Below are 20,792 nucleotides of genomic sequence, written 5' to 3' on the forward strand. Positions count from 1 at the left end.
CAATCAGGAAGTTTCCAAATTACGATTGTATGTTCAAATGGTGTGAACAAAAAGATAAAATTCTGGACTTTGGAAGTGTTCAGCTTTTCCTATGAGGATTTTGTGATATCTTACGATACGCCTGCTGCCATGAACTCCTCATCAAATCCAGTGAAGGTCACATTTACTGTTCAGCTCTTCAATCAGGAGCTGCCCCCTACAGGTGTGACGTTTACGTGGGACTTTGGAGATCAAACACCTGCAGAAATAGATTCACTCACTTCCTGGATAAAGACTCACAATTACACATCAAGGGGAGTCTTCATCATCAGCGTTAACATTAGCCTTGCAGATGGCAGTTGGGGAATTCGGCATCTTCCGATAAAAATTGGCATTGTGACAGTCAGCACAACGCGTTCTTTAGGAGTGGTGGGCAGAGACGAGTTCACGGTACAAGTGTCCGCAGACGTGAATGGAGACACCAACTATCGTGTGGACTTTGGCAATGGTCAAGTCAGTCATGAGTTTGTTAGATTTGTTTCTTCTGCTGCTTACGTGTACACAGCCACTACGATATATCATTCTCAAGGCTCTTTCTTCCCTGAAGTAATGGTCTGGAATGTCAACTTCACAGAGCACCATGTATTGACCGCTGGTTTCACCGCTGAATTGGCCTTGGAAGATCTGGTCATGAGCATGGAGCCTTCCAGTATAGAACAGTCGTCCTCAAGTACACTTATTATAAATCTGAGTCACGACAAGGAACGGCCATCTAACGTGTCGTGCACTGTAAACTTTGGAGACGACAGTGAACTGGTTGTGTTTCAACCAGATCTGGTGCAGCGGTTTAGACTAAGCCATGTATTTGAGACATTAGGACGACTTGCTGTCGATGTAAACTGTGCCAATGCGGTATCTAATCAAACAGAAACTCTGTACGTGAATGTATTTACCAAATGCTACGGTTTTGTCCGTCCATTCTCCACTGTGGAGAGTCCTGTGATGAAACTGGTTTCTCAACAACTAACGCTGACTGCTAACCCTGACATTCAGTGTACCAATATGACGGCCGAGTTCTACTGGTCACTTGACGCGCTGATTAACGGTTCGGACATACCGCTGGACGTAGCACAACCAAACAGCACCGTCCTCGTGTTCCGCAGGCGCTCCATGAAACCAGGCACGTACAGAGTAACATTTTACACCAACTTTCGGGCAGTGCCCACCAGCTACAGCTCCGACTCCGTCATAGTGATATATGATGAAAGTCCTCTCGTGGCCCGTATAAAAGGTGGAACCTTAAAGACCACGAGTGCATACCGGCCTACCATACTAGATGCGCTCACGTTTTCAAGAGACCCAGACACGGAGCCATTGTCAGGGGAACCGCCGCTCTCATTTCAATGGACTTACACTATTCTGAACAATAGACTGGACGCGCATAGGATACTTAATGGATCTTCAGGGTCTACTCTCGGGTTATGCTCGACCTGCCTGGACGTCACTGTGCAGCCCCAGGGTGTGGTTGTCCTCACCCCTGGCTGTCTCGCCGTCGATCACTGGCATGTCTTTACCGTGAATGTTAGCAAATTCCGGAGGAGCGCCCAGTATACCCAAATAATCCACGTTGTCAACGATATCCCGCCCCAGGTGGACATCAGGTACACACTGCTAATAACGTATGCTAAAGGGGAAGACTGCTTACCTATACATCGTTAAAAGTAAGAAAAGGTTGGTTTTCTTCACTTGCAATAATTTTTTCTTACAAATTTCAAGTACGTAGATAAAAGATAAAGAATTCAGCTTTGCTATGCCAATTTCTTAATCATTTTTTTTTAATACTGGTATGATAACTGATTTTAACAATCAAATGTTTTGTAATTTTACAGATGTAAAGTAAATTGTTTCAAGAAGGTCAACGCAGAATTTTCTTTTAGCCTGGAGACTGAGTGTTTAGACTGTCGTCCAGACGAGCTGATTGAAGCGACCTACAACTGGTTACTTTACAAGCAGACAGATGAGGGCTTCTTGCCAGTTCCGGAATTTCCTCAGCTTACCAGTACAGGTAATTGTCTATGTCACGTTTTGCGTGTTGTCTAAATTCTTTCTTTTGCTATCCAAATGTTTTCCTGTGCTATCCACCTGCTTTCCTGTTCTGTCCAAATGCTTTCCTGTGCTATCCACCTGCTTTCCTGCGCTATCCAAATGCTTTCCTGTGCTGTCCACATGCTTTCCTGTGCTATCCAAATGCTTTCCTGTGCTGTCCACATGCTTTCCTATGCTGTCTAAATGCTTTCTATGCAAATGTTTTCGTGTGCTATCCAAATAATTTTGTGTGCTGTCAAAAGAATTATTTATACGATCATTAAGTGGTGTTGTTTTCACATGATATTCAGGTACCGAGATTTCCACGATGGCGATCCGCCCAAACAGTCTTCTCCCGGGTAACGTTTATTCGCTAGAGCTACAGATTGCCAATCTGGCAGGCCGCAGTCCAGGATTGGTCACCCTCAACTTTGTGGTCAATTACCCGCCATACAACGGGACCTGTGGAATCACTCCTGATACAGGTTAGTGATGGTCTGGAAAAGTATTTCCAAACAAGATACATTTTTGTATTACTTTATACACTGTCTTTGTTCTTGAATGGTTTATGTTGAACTTGTGTTGTAAATTGGTCTCGTGATTACTGACCTTTACCATCCATTATGGTTGACGATTGATGTAAACATGTCTGTTTCGGCGCCTGGGCCGAGATTTATTAACACTCCTTTATGGTTAACATATTTTTCCACGGACAGTTTTAGTGTGTATCATTCATTCATGCATGAATCGGTTGTAAGATACGAGCTGACTAAATGTATCCTACAGGTTATGCAGCGCTTGACAGTTTTCATTTGGAGTGCCACCACTGGCTGGACGAGGGAACAAACACTAGCCGATCAGACCAGGACATGGGCGATCATCTGTGGTACGAGTTCCTTCTCCTGGTGGACACCAAGTCTAGTCTGCTGTATGCCGGGGGTAAGCATATCCGGAAACATTAGTGAATCGTAACAAAAATTGGAAGATGCATGTAACTGCATTGTTCATCGCTTAAACATTAAAAGTTACATGGAATCGCATGAATAATAGCATTTTGAACTGATGAAAAACATCGTGCAACTTGAAAAAAAAAAGTAGAACTTAACAGCATCTTTATTCTCTGAATAGTTTTGAAAGCTTTCAAGTTTGATAGCTTATAGCTTTATTACACACTGTATATCCAAAATACTGGATATTTTAAAATCTTTTAAGCGTAATGTGTTTTATCTGCATTTGTGAAGAGAGCCGGAGGGCGCCCCCTGTGGAGCTGACACCTGGACGAGAAGAGGACGGCTACCACGTGACCATCCTAGCCAACATTTACGACGCAAATAATGGGATGGCACAATTCAACATTACCGCGCGGGTTGGTACATTCCTTTTTTGTTTGTTTTCGTTTGATATTTGACCAGTTTTACGCACAGCACATCGATATCGTTCTTCATATAAACTATTTTGTTCCTTTTGCTCCGAAAGTCTGAACACACGTAACACTGTACAGTTTTCTGTTTGGACTAGCTGAGGTTCTATATACTGAATCCCTAAATGAATCCCACACCAAATCCCACACTGAATCCCACACTGAATCCCACACCAATTCCCACAATGAATCCTACTCTAAATCCCACACTAAATCCCACACTAAATCCCACTCTAAATCCCACACTAAATCCTACACTAAATCCCACTCTAAATCCCACACTAAATTCCACACTAAATCCTACACTAAATCCCACACTAAATCCCACACTGAATCCCACACTTAATCCCACTCTAAATCCCACACCGAATCCCACACTAAATCCCACACTAAATCCCACAATGAATCCCACACTAAACTTCACACTGAATCCCTAAATGAATCCCACGCTGAATCCCACAGTAAATCCCACACTAAATCCCACAATGAATCCCACACTAAACCCCACAATGATTCCCGCAATGAATCCCACAATGAATCTCACACTAAATCCCACTCTAAATCCCACATTGAATCCCACACTAAATCCCACATTAAATCCCACAATGAATCCCACACTAAATCCCACACTGAATCCCACACTTAATCCCACTCTAAATCCCATGCCGAATCCCACACTAAATCCCACACTAAATCCCACATTAAATCCCACAATGAATCCCACACTAAATCCCACACTGAATCCCACACTTAATCCCACACTAAATCCCAGGCCGAATCCCACACTAAATCCCACACTAAATCCCACACTAAATCCCACAATGAATCCCACACTTAATCCCACACTAAATCCCACACTAAATCCCACATTAAACCCCACAATGAATCCCACAATGAATCCCACAATGAATCCCACATTAAATCCCACAATGAATCCCACACTAAATCCCACTCTAAATCCCACACTAAATCCCACTCTAAATCCCACACTAAATCCCACACTAAATCCCACACTAAATCCCACAATGAATCCCACACTAAATCCTACACTAAATCCCACTCTAAATCCCACACTAAATCCCACATTAAATCCCACAATGAATCCCACACTAAATCCCACACTGAATCCCACACTTAATCCCACTCTAAATCCCATGCCGAATCCCACACTAAATCCCACACTAAATCCCACACTAAATCCCACAATGAATCCCACACTTAATCCCACACTAAATCCCACACTAAATCCCACATTAAACCCCACAATGAATCCCGCAATGAATCCCACACTAAATCCCACAATGAATCCCACACTAAATCCCACTCTAAATCCCACACTAAATCCCACTCTAAATCCCACACTAAATCCCACAATGAATCCCACACTAAATCCCACAATGAATCCCACACTTAATCCCACACTAAATCCCACTCTAAATCCCACACTAAATCCCACATTAAATCCCACAATGAATCCCACACTTAATCTCAGGCTGAATTCCACCCAAAATCCCACACTGAATCACCCTGAATCCAACAGACTGCGATTTGTGATGAAACATTATAAACGCTAGAGTATCTAAAAAACGGGTCTCGCTTTTGAAGAAAAGATTTTGGTTAGTGACGTCTTGAATCTAACTCAGTTTGGTTCTTTTGCGGCCTAAGTCAGGAAGCACATTTGGTACCGTGACACGGGCGGAGGTTTCATTCGACCTATAGCCATTTTTTTCTTTTTCGCTTTTGACAAAGGCGTAAAAGCACCAATCATGGGCAAAAAGAAAAGTATGTTTAAACTAAACTTTTTCAAAGGTGCTGCCACCACTAAAGCGTTACTCGGCCATTACCAATAAGACGGACGTGGACACGGTCATTGGAAAGTTGGACAATCGACTAGAGCGGGCTGTTATCACCGGGGATATAGCCACTGTGGCGAGGGTGACCCAGGCTTCTGCGTCCGTTTTGAACGTCCTGGTGGGTGACAAACGTTTGACCTTCACAACACAATACTGCTGGCACAAACTCACTTGTATCTTACTTTACTTCAGGTCTTTGCCGAAGGTCTTTCTAGATACTTGCCATTTTGCCATTCAAGGAATAATTTCTGTCATCTGAGGAATAATAAACCTTTAATGTAATACAGACGGAGAAGCTCCCCACGTATTGTTCTACGAACTGGTTGTTTTTAAGGATCTTCCTGGAGAGAACTCGACATTGACAAATGACCCAGACCCATGGTTAAGTTCCAAACCTGCTGATCTCCCAAAAGGAAACGAAAGTGCCAAGGCATGGGGAACTTTATGGGCCGATCTAGAGTCTCCAACAGACACCCACATGAAAGCCTCATTACAATCTGTAAGTTTCCGCTAAACCATGCAAAAAAGGAGAACTCAAAATAAATCTTTGCTCGTTTGCCCGGGAAACAAATAAATTTCAAGGGTACAAATAAACTATATTATTTCCAAACAATTTGATCAAGTTAGCCATGTGATATCTATGTATACATTCGTAGGCAACATGGAGATTTGCCGACTCGCTTTCCTCGACCTTGGACACTATTAATGTGACGTCAACAGAAATTGTGCATCACGTGACAGGCAGTTTGTCAGTCGTCATGAAAAACCCTTCCCGAATTCCAGACGACGCTTTGGTAAGTTGGCATGATTGTATCCGAGATAATTAAGAAATAGAACGTAGTTTGTCATGCTCAAATCACCAAGAACTCGAGAGAGCTGCGGCGCCTCGTCCTCAAACTCCGGTCTGCTGTGCATTATCTTGGTGATATGAGTATGATAAACTACGTTTTATTTCTATTCCATTAATTTCCATCACTTGCTTGTAATACCAAAAAATCCCTCGCTTTTGGAGGGGTTACAAGAGGACGTTGAAAAAACGCTGAATCATGGAGATCATTTTTGTACATGCCTCCAAAAGGTGGGAGATCCATAACAGCCGATTCTTAGACAATAAATGTCAATTACTCCTTCAACTCTTAACCATTGTACAGACATCACCGTGTATATAATGTCTTGTCCTTGAACGGCTCTGATAGTCTTAAATCCTTCAAATTCAATTAGTAATCTATTATTCTGCTCTATGGGGTGTTTTTCCAGAATAAAGCTGGGGAAACTCTGAAAAAGCTGGGAAATTCACTGGAAAACGTTGTCCATGAGGATATGAGCGATACTCACGTGGGCACAGTTCTGGACGGTGAGTCAGAGCATGGAGGGCAGGCATCCTGCAAACACACATACAGATAGGCAATAGGTCAATCTGAATCCCATGATCCCATGATGGTTCTGTGTCAAAGGCTTCAAGGTTTAGTCTGATGTCAAAAGTGTGGTTATTTATCAAGATATCAGAAGATATCTTCTGATATCTTGATATCTTCAGAAGTTTGAAGATAAACACGACGTAATTTCCTTAAGACATAGTGCTAAGGGTGTGTTATATGCTAGTATTTATAAAGCATTTACATGAACATTTAGAATAAACCTCTAGCTTAGGTAAATTCACAAGAGGTCACATTTCACAGATTATCACACTGTCGTCGCTGGTCTGGTTTTATTCTCTACCCTAAAAGTCTTTTATTATATTGTTGGATTCAAACAGCAATGCTGAACTCAGTGGCGGGTGTTATGAAAGCCGCAAGTCCGGGGGAAAACATACCCAGCGACATCATTTCCGTTAGCGAAGCTCTGAGAGAGATCGAAAAAAGCCGAAGCTACACGGACAAAGAGAAGGACTCAGACACAAAGCTCCGTCTGGAGGGAAGTGATCTTCGTGACGAAGAAAGGGCATTTCTGTATGTCCGCAAATCTGCACAACGGAGATACGAATATAACAAAAGACACAGTGTGGTAAGAGTTGTTTCTATATAGGATGAAGTCACAATTGAAGTCGGAAAGACGTTTGAAGGATTCAAGGTATGGTCTAGGTGAATGAGTGATATCAATGTTCAAATCGTGTTCCGTGCTGGCAGCGGGTCACACAGCAATATTCTCTTCCAATTTTCGTCCATTGCAGATAAATTTACGACCGTTGCACTGACCGCCATTGTATAGGTGAAATATTCTTGAGTGTGGCTTTAAACAACGTGCACATCTTAGGATAAAACATGCACGTTATGTCATAGTAATAACATAGCAATTCTTACCAGCACAAGCCTCTGGCTAGTCCTCTTGATAGGAGATTTTTGTCAACGATCGTTCTCTTTCCCATGGCTCTTGTAGGCTAGAGCTGTGACCAAGCAGTTGACACACTCCGTTGACCGTGTGTTACATGCTGCGTCCACGTTTCTCGTGCTGGGTCAGCAACCCGTGATGTTACAGAACGATGACATCTCTGCAAGTGTCGCCCGAGACACTTTGTATAGATTCCTGAATCGTACTCACCAGACAGGAGACATCCGCCTGTACACCCACCCCTCACTCGACTCTTCATCTGTGGGCGAATCGGTTGAAGTGATTTTGAAGGTGAATTTTTTTACTTCTTTTACATTGTCTCCCACACATGCGTGTCAGCAGTTTCCTACATTTGCCACTCATCTTAGTTCAATGTTTCCTTTCGTGTCTGTCCACAGTTTCCTACTCATGTTTGTCCACAGTTTCCTACTCATGTGTGCCCACCGTCCCATACTCATGATTCTCCCTCAAGTTTCTGCAATTTCTCACTCAAGTTTCTGCAATTTCTCACTCACGTTTGTACAGTTTCTCACTCACGTTTGTACAGTTTCTCACGTTTGTACACAGTTTCTCACTTACAGACTTTACGCTTCCCTTCTTCAGCGATGATCATTTTACATTCATGCTGTTTAGTTCTGTAAAAGAAAATAAAATACCATATCACATGTATATATGCAACGATAAATTATTCCACGTGAAATTTAAAAAGAATGCATTCCTATTTTTGTGATGTTGTGTATCGCAGTTCATAGTAAACAAATTGACGCACACTGAGAAAATAGAAAGCGCAGCCATGTTATCACTTTTAACCAGTCAAGGCCTCTTATTACTGCTGTTTCCGCTTACGTCACCCGAGCCCTGTTTAGCTATTCAACCATTTGTGTGTTGCTACGAGAGGCGCGACATTGTGTTTCCGATGGCTGTAACATGGCGCACCCTACGGCCTCGTGTGAACCGCTTATTAACTTTTGATTTATGTTTGCCAAGAATGTCAGAAAGAAAATGTCTTTTGCAGTTTGGGTCTATTTTCATCCTTCTTCCTTAACAACTCTTTTTATATTATTTCTTGATTAGATGCATTTTATAATATAACAGAAAAACATATCATAAATTGTTCTACAGACCAGCGTGTACACCAAAAATCAGTTTCTCATGGGGGATAGAAAGGAAGGTAACAATGTCGCTGCTGTCCAGATGGGCTTTGTTTTTGAGGAGCTTCCCGACGATGACCGAGCGGTTCCTAACATTAGCTTGAAGCATGAGCTCGCTGTTCCCGTCCCAGAACAAGTCACCTTCAGGACCACAGTACCTGAATACATTCCCCTGGATAGAGACAAGCTGCTCTACCATCGACTCGAACTGTCCTCCATCCGTTACAGCGCCATCATATACTTGAGGCCTTCTATAGCCAACACAGGGTACGAGGCCTTCTTCCGTTCCGGGAACTTCCCAACGGCTAAGACATATGATTACAGGACGGAGTCAGAACCTGTGGGACCGGGAAACGGTACTTTCAGAGCTGTGTGCCCAGGGAACACTCTACCGCTCCCAGGGACTATATATGTAGGACTTAAACCGAGACCTTTAGGTATTTCCATTCGCTGTTTTACCCTTAAGTTGGAAAGGAACTATAATTTGTACTACCACACTTGTTACTTAGTTTAGCATTACCTATAACTCCAACTCCTTGTTTAACAATAGCCACAGATTTAACTCCTTGTATATAGCCGTAGTTCACTTAATCAGTTTAACATTAGCCACAACATTAACACCTTGTATATAGCCGTAGTTCACTTAATGAGTTTAATACAACCCACAACTTTAATACCTTGTATATAGCCGTAGTTCACTTAATGAGTTTAATACAACCCACAACTTTAATACCTTGTATATAGCCGTAGTTCACTTAATGAGTTTAATACAACCCACAACTTTAATACCTTGTATATAGCCGTAGTTCACTTAATGAGTTTAACAATAGCCACAACTTTAACACCTTGTATATAGCCGTAGTTCACTTAATGAGTTTAATACAACCCACAACATTAACATCTTGTTTATAGCCGTAGTTCACTTAATGAGTTTAATACAACCCACAACTTTAACACCTTGTATATAGCCGTAGTTCACTTAATGAGTTTAACATTATTTATAATTTTCACTTCAGGTGCAGCGATAATTCAATTGCTCATTTTATCAAAGGTCACAACTATTAGGATATCATTTTATAACCGATTTATCGACAGTTCATTTATTTCACAGATCTTACTATTTCACAGATCTTACTATTTCACAGATCTTACTATTTCACAGATCTTACTATTTCACAGATCTTACTATTTCACAGATCTTACTATTTCACAGATCTTAAGCACGCGAGGAGGCCGAATATGCCCGAAAGCCTGGAAGTGTATGAACCCATGTCTATGGATAGCGCGAATTTCAGTAAAATTATGGAGGCAAATTTCGACGTAGGTGTTGTGACGTTGGAGTGTAGCGCATGGGAGGAGGGTGCAGATGAGTGGGACAGCGAGCTATGTGAGGTAGGCTGGAGAGGATGTCATCCTATTTACAGTGAACGATACAGAAATTTACACTCACACAAGCATTAACATCTCGTTCTCTCAAAAACTTCTCTCTTTCAATGTCCAGATTATCTTTCCAAGAGTTACATCCAAGGTTATTAAAATGTACATGTACAATAACAAGTAACGAAAAACAGACCTTCAGAAGTGTTACATTTCTGATATATGTATGTATACTTGGGGCTTTACGTCGTACGTAACAGTTCTTCCGTCATATGACGAAGAGGAGTCATTAGGTATGTGTACATGTAATGTGTCTTCTTGTGTCAGGGCGAGTCCATGCAACCAAAGTGCTGCCGCCAGGGAAGTATCATACCGAAGACACCAGACATGAACCCCCCCCCCCCCCCCGCCCTGTCACATTATACCGACACCGAACCAACCAGTCCTGCTCTAACCTCTAAGTGCTACACGACAATCGGTGCAGGAGAACGTACCATTTTTTAAAGTCTTTGATATGACTCAACCCGGGATTGACCAGAGGTCTCCCGACTTTGATTTATTTATTTATTTGATTGGTGTTTTACGCCGTACTCAAAAATATTTCACTTATACGACGGACGCCAGCACTATGGTGGAAGGAAACTGGGCTCAACCCGGCAGAAACCCACGACCATCCGCGAGTTGCTGCAAGACCTCCCCACGTAAGGCCGGAGAGGAAGCTAGTATGAGCTGGACTTGAACTCAAAGCGACCGCATTAGTATGAGGCTTGTGGGTCATTACGCTGCGCTAGCGCCCTATCCAACAGAGCCACGGAGCATCCCACCCCCACCCCCCCCGACTTTGAGGCGAACGATCTAAGCATTAGGCCTCGAAGGGTTGATTTTTTTCATAAGAATAACAAGTAACGAAATATCGCCTTATTGTAATGTTATTTTTTCGTCTTGTCCAGTTTAGCGAGAAGTCCAGCTTAGAAGAAACAGTGTGTTCGTGCGATCATCCTGTGTTGTCGATGCTGAATGCGGCTCAGAATTTCGTCGTCCCAGTGAACACTATAGACTTCTCCACCATATTTGCCAAGATTGACCTTCGCAACAACGCATCTGTATTCGCCTGCGTTCTGACACTGCTCAGCTTGTATGTCATACTGGCCTTTTGGGCTCGACGAAAAGATCAGGGCGATGTGCTGAAGGTGTGTTCATTGTCATATGTTCATGACGATTTTTCATGACCGTGTAGTAATGCAGTTGGTGCCTGTGAATGCCCTCTCAGTATTTAAACACAACCTGATTTCTAGAGGAATTGTTTAAATAAGATAACAAATAGCTAATATCGCTGTAGTATGGAGGGAAATCCACACCTGATATTTTTTCGAGTGCTTTGGTGAGGGCATCTACAGTTGTTTTGAATTTGTTTCTTTACGAAAACTACTGTGGACAAAACTAATTTATTTGGCTGATAAGTGTTTAAATGCGTTGTCAAACTGTTTCCTATTGGAATCTGCTTCCCCAGGTATAATGCACAAAACTTGTACGTTTTGTGAAGACGGGCATCTTAACCTTGCTTTTTTCAATATAAAAAGAAGGTCAGTAACACTATAAAGATTAAATTATGTATACGTTCGCTGTGTTTTCAGTGGGGAATTACGTCTCTGGCGGACAACCACTCGAAGGACCGTTATCTCTACATCATAACAGTGTACACCGGCATGCGTCTTGGTGCTGGTACCAGGTCACGCGTAGGCTTTGCCGTCGTGGGCGACGACTCCGACACCGGCTTACGACTTCTCAATGATGGTATACGGAAGGTAACTTTCCAACCAATACAACCTTGTGCACAATTTTGTTAACAGACAACAAATGCTCAACCTGTGATATCGAATGATTTTCATGACATGTCTTTACATCAGCACTTTGCTCCTGTAGGTCTTATTTCTTTCCCTATCCTTGTGCCATAACAGGAAATCTCCAGCCGCAGTGTCATGCACTTCCTGTTGGCCGTCCCCAGATCATTGGGAAATCTCCAGTATATGAGGATCTGGCACGATAACTCCGGGCAGGGAAGTATGGCCTCCTGGTTTTTGCATAAAGTCGTCATCGAGGATATCCAAACTGACAGACGGTTAGGTTTAAACTCTCTTGCTGTAATGTAAGACAAAACCAACCCATCACATGTTCCTAGCTAAACGTCCGTATTAACCGGTCTGAATCGTTACGTTCACTAACTTGAAACTCGATCCTGTCGCCCGCGCTGTGCGCAAAGTGTAAAGATATGCGCTCTATAAAAAGGGGTGTTCCGTGATCTAAAAATAATAAGGATTCGTATCACCTCATTATGCCGGAATAATAAATACCATAATGTCGTAGTTGGCACAAAATATGACCAAACATATCCACTCGAACAGCATCCAAACTTCTCAAACTGCCATTTTCGAATATTTTTGTTGACTTGCTGTTGCAGCACCAGGTACATTTGTGTTAATTGTGACTTGTGGCCTTTGATATTCACGAATAACTAAGTGGTATAAAGTTAGTACACTCTGAAAGCCAGAGTGAATGGAAAAGCACACATCTCCATTTCTGATATCTAAGCTAAGAAGAATGAAGCAGATTTCAGATCTACGGTAAAACACAATAAGGCACAATGACTTCTCTAAAGTACAACAAACATTGCTGAACAGAATTTTCTGGTTGTAAGTATGATACTAAAGAGTGCCACATTGTTATATTAATGAGACCATGCTCTCAGCTTTAAATGGATGCTCCATGCCCATTAGGTTTGAGAGTGAAGCACTGTCGGAATTATCCATTTAGTATACATACATATAAATGGTAAAACCAGATCTGAAGTATTGAGTGTAAACTGTGGGTTGTGAAAAGACCAATAGATCTTGTACTTTCAGACATAACTTTTTTATTAGACTGCACTCGGGAAGAAATCTTGATAAATCAGTATGGTGAATATGTTATTTCAGATATATTTTTAACTGTGGCCGTTGGCTTGCAGTAGAGAAGGACGATGGAATGATAGAGCGACTACTTCCGGTCACTGCTAAACAAGACCTGGTGACGTTCAAGGGGCTGTTCTACAACAACACGCGAAAGAATTTCACGGACAACCATCTGTGGTTCTCAGTGATCCTGCGGCCCCAGCGGAGCCAGTTCACCCGTCTCCAGCGCCTCTCCTGCTGCCTCAGTCTGCTTTTCCTAGCCATGTTAAGCAATGCCATGTTTTACCATACAGGGGAGAACGTCGTCAACCCCACGGTTGTCAACATGGGCATCTTCCGCTTTTCTCTCCAGCAGCTGTACATCTCCGTTATCTGCCTCCTCATCGTCACGCCCGTCAACATCCTCATCGTCTGGATGTTCAAGAAGTCCAAGGCTCATTGGCATAAGCTAGATACATCTCAGGACCACGGTTGTGGCTGTTGCGCTATCCCACTTTTATTCCGGACTTCCGAAGAGCAAAAGAAGCTACAGAGAGCCCTGGTCACACGTGGCTTCCACAGTGAGAAAGAAAGACGACTACCCCATTTCTGTGTGTATATAGCCTGGGTGGTTATATTCCTTTGTGTGACCATATCCGCCTTCTTCCTGTTCCTGTACAGCCAGCAATGGGGGAAAGCCAAAACCGAGGAGTGGCTCACATCATTCCTACTATCGTTTATAGAAAGCCTCTTCGTTATAGACCCTCTAAAGGTATGAGAAACTGCGTTATCTGAAACTGAATATCAGCAGTGCACAGTCAAGATTTTTTCTGAATATTTGGGGAGGAACCATGATGAAAGAATTCACTTGTTATTGTTTATTTATTTATTTATTCCGTTTGGCTTTAATCCCATATTTAAGATTTCGACAGCTGACATGTTTTATGGATGAAGAAAGGTCAAACATCGATCCTGAATCGGCTGGCTGTTATTAGTATACAAATGCGCTACGAAAATTGTGTTCTGTGAAAACGAGTTGTTCTTAATCGGGATCAATCTATGTTTGCACAGGTGCTTGTTGTTGCTGCTCTCTTTGCTATTTTCATTCGGAAGCCGGAAGAAAGTGCAAGTGAAGGATTTGACAAAGCGGAAATTAAAACTAGCCAGCCGGTTATGGGACTTACAGAAGGTAGGTTACTATTTAACCCTTCAGACAAATATTTCGTCCACTAATAATTGTTACTACATAATATACAATCACGATCTAGTAGCCAGCTTTGATTACAGTTTGAGTTGGTTTGGTTACAGATGGAGAGCGGAAATCCATGGAGCCCTTGAGCGGAGAAGATCTGAAAAACGCGCAGGCGGCTAGACACAAGGAAACCAAAGCCTTCGGCGTCTTGCGAGAAATCATACTCTACATCATTTTCCTGTTTATAGTGTACACGATTGGGTACAGCAATCGGGACAACCGCGGCTTTAACTTCCATCAAAACATGCTACACACCATGATGACCCCTAAACAGACCATTGGTTTGACACAGGCGAGTCATGTCCTCATCCAAGCAAATCAACGTCCTCATAAATGTATGCCCTTTTCATACAGGTAAATCATCATCCTCGAAAAGGTATGTCCTCATCCATGTTAGTCATCGTCCTCATAAAGGTAAGTCATCATTCCCAACAGATATGTCCTCATCCAGGTAAGTCATCATCCTCGTTAAGGTATGCCCTCATCCAGGTAAGTCAAGTCATCATCCTCAAAAAGGCATGTCTTCATCCCGCTGTCATCATTCTCCCAAAGGTATGTCCTCATCCATGTAAGTCATCATCCTTATAATGGTATGTCCTCATCCAGGCAAGTCAACATCCTCATAAATGTATGCCTTCTCATTCTGCGGTGGGGGGGGGGGGGGGGGGGTATGGGCTTCGTGGCTCAGTTGGTTAGCGCGCTAGCGCAGTGTAGTGACCCATGAGCCTCTCACCAATGCGGTCTCTTTGAGTTCAAGTCCAGCTCAAGTTGGCTTCGTCTTCGGCCTTAAGTGGGAAGGTCTGGCAGCAACCTGCGGATGGTCGTGGGTTTTCCCCGGGCTCTGCCCGGTTTCCTCCCACCATAATGCTGGCCGCCGTCGTATAAGTGAAATATTTTTGGGTACGGCGTGAAACACCAATCAAATAAATAAATAAATAAATTCTCATCCAGGTAAATCATCACCCTCATAATGGTATGTCCTTCTCATCCAAGTAAGTCATCATCCTTAAAAAGGCTTGTCCTCATCCAAGCAAACCAACGTCCTCATAAATGTATGCCTCTTCATCCAGGTAAGTCATCATCCTCAAAAAGGCATGTCCTCATCCAGGTAAGTTATCATCCTTAACAGATATGTCCTCATCCAGGTAAGTCATCATCCTTATAATGGTATGTCCTCATCCAGACAAGTTAACATCGTCATAAATGTATGCCTTCTCATCCAGGTAAGTCATCATTCTCAAAATGGCCTGTCCTCATCTAGGTAAGTCATCATCCTCATAACGGTATGTCCTCATCCAGGTAAGTCATCATTCTCAAAAAGGCATGTACTCATTCAGGTAAGTCATCATCCTCAACAGGTATATCCTCATCAAGGCAAGTTAACATCCTCATAAATGTGTGCCTTCATTGAGGTAGATCATCAGCCTCAACAGGTATACCCTCATTAAGGAATGTCATTATCCTCTCAAAGGTATATTATTCTCATCCAGATAAGTCAACCTCAACTAGTATGTCCTCATCCAAGTACGTCATCATCCTCGTAAAGGTATGCCCTCATCCAGGTAAGTCATCATTCTCAAAAAGGTATGTCCTCATCCAGGTATGTCATCATCCTCGTGAAGGTATGCCCTCATCCAGGTAAGTCTTCATCCTCAGCAGACATGTCCTCATCTAGGTAAGTGATCATCCTCATAAAGGTATGTCCTGCTCATCCGGGTAAGTCATCATCCTCAACAGGCATATCTTCATCTAGGTAAGTCATACTCCTAATAAAGACATGTCATTCTCATCTCGGCAAGTCATCCACCTACAAACGGCATATCATCGTCATCCTACTCAATGCGTAATGGATTTGTTCTCATCCAAAACCCCGTTCAGACGGGCAAAGTTAAGCTGGTTTAAATCCGAAAGTGACTTGGAGCCAGTTTGACGTCGCTCGTGTGAACGCAAAGCGGGAGCATTTAATCCGGTTTAATTTTTTTCCACTGTGGCGACGTGGCTTCAAGCCATTTTCAGGACTTGGGCCAGTTTATCTGCGTCGTGTGAACGGTAACTGGATTGAATGCCTCGGATATGTCAGGATGACGTTGCAATTATTTGATTTTATTTATTTTATTGATGTTTTACGCCGTATTCAAGAATATTTCGCTTTACGACGGCGGCCAGCATTATGGTGGGAGGAAACCGGGCAATGCTCGGGGGAAACCCACGTCCATCCGCAGGTTGACGTTGCAATTACTAAATTGGCTCAAACGTGGCCGTGTGAAAGGACAAATGCCTGAAGTGGCTCAAAACCGGTTTGACCACATGGTTGTGTGAACGTACCCATTTTTACAACTGGTTACGATTTAAACGGTTTAAATTTTGGTCGCATGAACGTGGTATAAGTATATTCTGAGATACGAGATAAAGATGTTTATCCTCCTGTAAAAATCTCAAATGTCAGGAATAAATTAAAGACTCTTGAGAAGAAATTGACCTTTTTGTTACCGCTTTCCAGGTCCACACCACAGAGACCTTTTTCCAGTGGCTGAATAAGACAGTCTTCCCAGCTTTATTTCAAGAAAACTATTACCAAGGCTCAAGGCGTCGTTGGTGGGAGAGGTATTATATCCGAGACTGGCAGAATTACAGGGTGGGGCCACCCAGAATGCGCCAGGTTAGAAGTCCATCCAGTGAGTACAACGACAAGTTTTCTACACCCTGTGTGAACAGCTTATGTAGTTTTCAGGTCATGCCTCGTAACGAAATGACGCTGTTGCCACTCAAAATTACTAGCTCTACGCTGAAACCATCCCATTGTATTAACGTGTACTATAAATAAGGCAGCACAGGCTTACCTGTATTCAAATGTCAACAACACTTATGAATAATAATCTTACAAAATGTCCATAAATTGTAACACCCACTTGATTTCTGTTGCAGTTGAAATGTGTTTTAAGAAGATAATGGGAGAAACACCCTGTAATGACAGATACCATTTGTACCATCAGGAGGCCAAAGACTTCTGTTTAGGTTGGAAAGAACCGCCTTGCCCGGAAGAAGAATCCGTTTATCAGTTTACATCAAATGCTTGGAAATTCACTTCGTACACGGATGCTTTAAGCATGCCGTTGTTTGGCTACTACAACACCTACAGTGGAGGGGGCTACATTGCTGAGCTAGACGTCAACTTGGATGTGTCACAGAAGATCTTAGAGGAGCTGTTCTCTGAGCTGTGGGTGGACAGACAAACCCGCGCGGTAATCATTGAGTACACTGTGTTTAATGCCAACACCAACCTGTTTTGTTATGTTAACCTCATGGCGGAGTTTCCGGAAACCGGAGGTGTACTAACATACTACATCATCAGGCCGATCCGGATATACCAGCACACGGGAGCACTAGGCGCTTACATCTTCTTCAATGAAATGATATTTGTTGTTGTCGTTTTCATAGCAGCGATCAAGGTCATGTGGAAGCTTCGGAGATTAGGATTTAGGTACTTTAGCGATTTCTGGCACATCAATGAGTTCTTCTGCCTGCTGACTTGCCTAGCCGCCATTGCAATTTATGTGGTTCGTGAGGTGATATCACGTCTGACCATGGCTAAGTTTCGGGAAAACCCTAAGCGTTATGTCAGCTTTTACAACATCACCATTTGGGACGAAGTCCTCGTCAACCTCGTAGGGCTTCTCAGCTTTATATGCACAGTGCGCATGATCAGAATCCTTGGTTACAGCAAGCGCTCTTCTGATCTCATGCAAGTGTTGATGAACGCAGGAAAGGACTTGTATTATTTCAGTATAATGTTTTTCTTGCTTTTCGCCCCTTTCGCCATTGTAGCCTTTGTGATCTTTGGGCCTGTTATTGAAGATTACCGCGATATGTTGGTAACCACGGCAACTTTAATCACGTGCATGATTGGACGATCACCTTTCACGGAGATGAGGTTAATGGAGCCATTTTTCGCTCAGGTCTACTTTGCTTCATTCATCTTTTTTGAGGTATTTATTCTGTTGACCATGTTTCTGGCCATTTTGAACGAGAGTATCACTGCCGTGAGAGCTGAAGAAGAAGTGGACTACACACAACATGACATGCTAGACCTTTTGATAGAAAAGTTCAAAGGTGCCATAGGCTTGTTTCTTCCTAAGCGCCTAAAGCAGGTGGTGCAGGGTGGGTAGTGCTCGGAGTGAATTTGGTTTCACTGATTTTCCTGGTATTCGTACTTTTTTTTGGTAAACCTTTTATTCATTCATTCTCAAGTGATACTGTTTCAGCCGGGTGAGACCCACAGGAAATACATGTAGCCTACAATTGGATTAAATAAAAATTCGCCCGAAATCATAAAAATACAGCAAATATTAGTGATCTGTAAACCTTCTTCCTTTTAACATTAAGTACAGTTTTTTTTTCAAAACATGCTTTCATAATATTTCTACAAATATACGGTGAAAACACCCTTGCCTCAGGTGCTATATTTTACTAATTCATATGCCGTGTTTATGCAAGACCGTGACCCTTTGTTTTCAAGGTCGTTCATGATACTCTTGCGAAAAATGAATAAATCTGGAGATTTTATGTCATTTTCCTCTCCACAGACTTGAGCAAAGAAGAACCTGCAAAAGAACTTGCAAAAGAACCTGAAAAAGAAACATCATCGCCAAAGACTAAGAATCCAGACACAAAATTGGAAAGCGACTCCAGAAGGGATATACTTAAAACTGCTGCCGAAGTTTTATTCATGAAGAAGGTGCTAGAATCTAAACAGAAATCAAAACGAAAGGTATTGTATAAAAGGGCCGGTGCTTTGTATCGTCAAACGATTATTCATTTGAAGGTATAAAAAGGAAACCCACAAAGAGGTTTAATCCTCTCGATATATCATTTCATTGCGTTTTACGATATACCATCTGATTATTCCAAACTGAGCAAATTACTAATTGGAGAGGATCGGCATATATATTTGTATGAAAGGCAAAAGACAAAAAAATTGGTCGATATACATTGTTTCTTTTTTTTTAGAGCAAGAAACACGAAGATCCGAACGGCTCAAGGCAAAGCTGAACAGTCTCATTTATGCAGTGACTTATGGTAGCCCAGAGAGTTAGGCCAGAAGCGACAACCTTAACTGTCCAAGGTTTTGTACATTGGCTTATGGTAACTCAGGCAGACATTCCTGACTGAAGTGACATCTCACCAAAATTATCCAGAACTTGTGCAACGCTTCATGCAGAAGTAAAATCTGATATTCTCACCAAAATCGCGCGGACAATCGTCTTGCTCAAATCGCCCAAAGCTCATACAATGACGTGGTACCTCAAGCAGACAGTCAAGATACCATTCATTTATCCCGACAGACTGCATGGTGGTAAACAAATCTTACCCTCGCCGATGGAGATCGTAGACCACTCCTTGTCAACAACACAGCCTTTCTCAGCACAAGGTTTGCTCAGTCATCGCTACAGACGCTCTGATTAACCAGCGGTCTTCTACCGAGTGCGAACTCACATCAGTTACACACTCATTACTCACCGTACATATATCCATGCTGCCATTTTTATAGATCATCCCCAATAAACATCACACACACCAATACTCTGATGTCATTGGCCTTTCTCAATCTCCAAACTCGGTATTGGCCGAACTAAAGATGTTTGTCATACTACTCGGTAGATGTCGCTAGCGTGACCTAACGATCACTCAGTTCACCAATCTACATTGTACATATGTACATATGCACCATACTTCTTTCATCGAATTTTCTCGTCACGGTTATAAAGCAATAACGTATGAATATAATTCAGAGCGTTTTGAGCTTGACTTAACTCACAGCGACTACATTGGCGGTAGGCTTCTGGGTCATTGCGCTGCCATGGCGTATTCACCGCCTCGGCCACGGAGGCCCTCCTCAACCAGTTTGAGTTTAAGTAAAAAACAGAAATAAAGAAAATGACAATCCTCTAAGTAATCCGGGCATGATTAATTGCATAACGTGCCCAACTTCCAGGTGTGGTGAATCTCTTCTTCGGGATAGGTGGCTATGCTATACGCTGCCAATCATCAATACATTCTTGGGTTCAAACACGTCAGGTCATGTGTCAGACTTCAACATGGGAAATCTTGGTGCTAGTCCAAATATTGGTCGTCCCGGTGTTGGATTACCGTGGCTGCGTGGGGTGTCGCACCACAAGATAGGCCAAGTACTGTTAGGCTTCGGTGTCACGTCCGCTTTCTCCAGCCTGGAGTTCAGCATAAGAGGATAGGTTGCGGTTCAGCATATTAAGGGGATAAGCCAAGTACTGGCTGGCCCAGGTGCGATACCTAAGCGGCTTCAGCTTGGCGCTCAGCATTGGGAATCGGCCAAGCACTGGCCCAGACCGGTGTCGTTTCGGGTGTCTTTATCTATGAGATGGGCCAAGTACTCACTCGTCCAGT

General features: G+C 42.7%; 1 protein-coding gene across 1 annotated transcript; it reads left to right on the plus strand.

The window, feature by feature from the left end:
* The first annotated feature begins 2,392 nt into the window (after positions 1 to 2,392).
* On the plus strand, positions 2,393 to 19,421 carry LOC135461806 (polycystin-1-like protein 2). Its single transcript, XM_064739047.1, has 21 exons — positions 2,393 to 2,549; positions 2,851 to 3,003; positions 3,306 to 3,430; positions 5,294 to 5,455; positions 5,672 to 5,836; positions 5,994 to 6,131; positions 6,595 to 6,691; positions 7,094 to 7,341; positions 7,714 to 7,956; positions 8,788 to 9,172; positions 10,030 to 10,208; positions 11,144 to 11,383; positions 11,828 to 11,998; positions 12,152 to 12,312; positions 13,166 to 13,892; positions 14,192 to 14,309; positions 14,429 to 14,664; positions 16,873 to 17,047; positions 17,298 to 18,530; positions 18,956 to 19,140; positions 19,380 to 19,421. Exons 1-21 carry the CDS (start codon positions 2,393 to 2,395, stop codon positions 19,419 to 19,421), a joined length of 5,340 nt encoding a protein of 1,779 aa, XP_064595117.1.
* Positions 19,422 to 20,792: the final 1,371 nt, after the last annotated feature.

The sequence above is a fragment of the Liolophura sinensis genome, chromosome 1 (genome assembly GCF_032854445.1).
Source record: "Liolophura sinensis isolate JHLJ2023 chromosome 1, CUHK_Ljap_v2, whole genome shotgun sequence".
Taxonomy (NCBI): Eukaryota; Metazoa; Mollusca; class Polyplacophora; order Chitonida; family Chitonidae; genus Liolophura; species Liolophura sinensis.

What these genes read in the sequence shown, in the direction of transcription:
- LOC135461806 (XM_064739047.1), top strand. Translation starts at nt 2,393, where the DNA reads ATGGCGATCCGCCCAAACAGTCTTCTCCCGGGTAACGTTTATTCGCTA. An exon ending in ATCAGGGCGATGTGCTGAAG is followed by an intron (nt 11,384 to 11,827) that starts GTGTGTTCATTG and finishes CTGTGTTTTCAG; the next exon opens with TGGGGAATTACGTCTCTGGC. An exon ending in CCAGGTTAGAAGTCCATCCA is followed by an intron (nt 17,048 to 17,297) that starts GTGAGTACAACG and finishes TTTCTGTTGCAG; the next exon opens with TTGAAATGTGTTTTAAGAAG.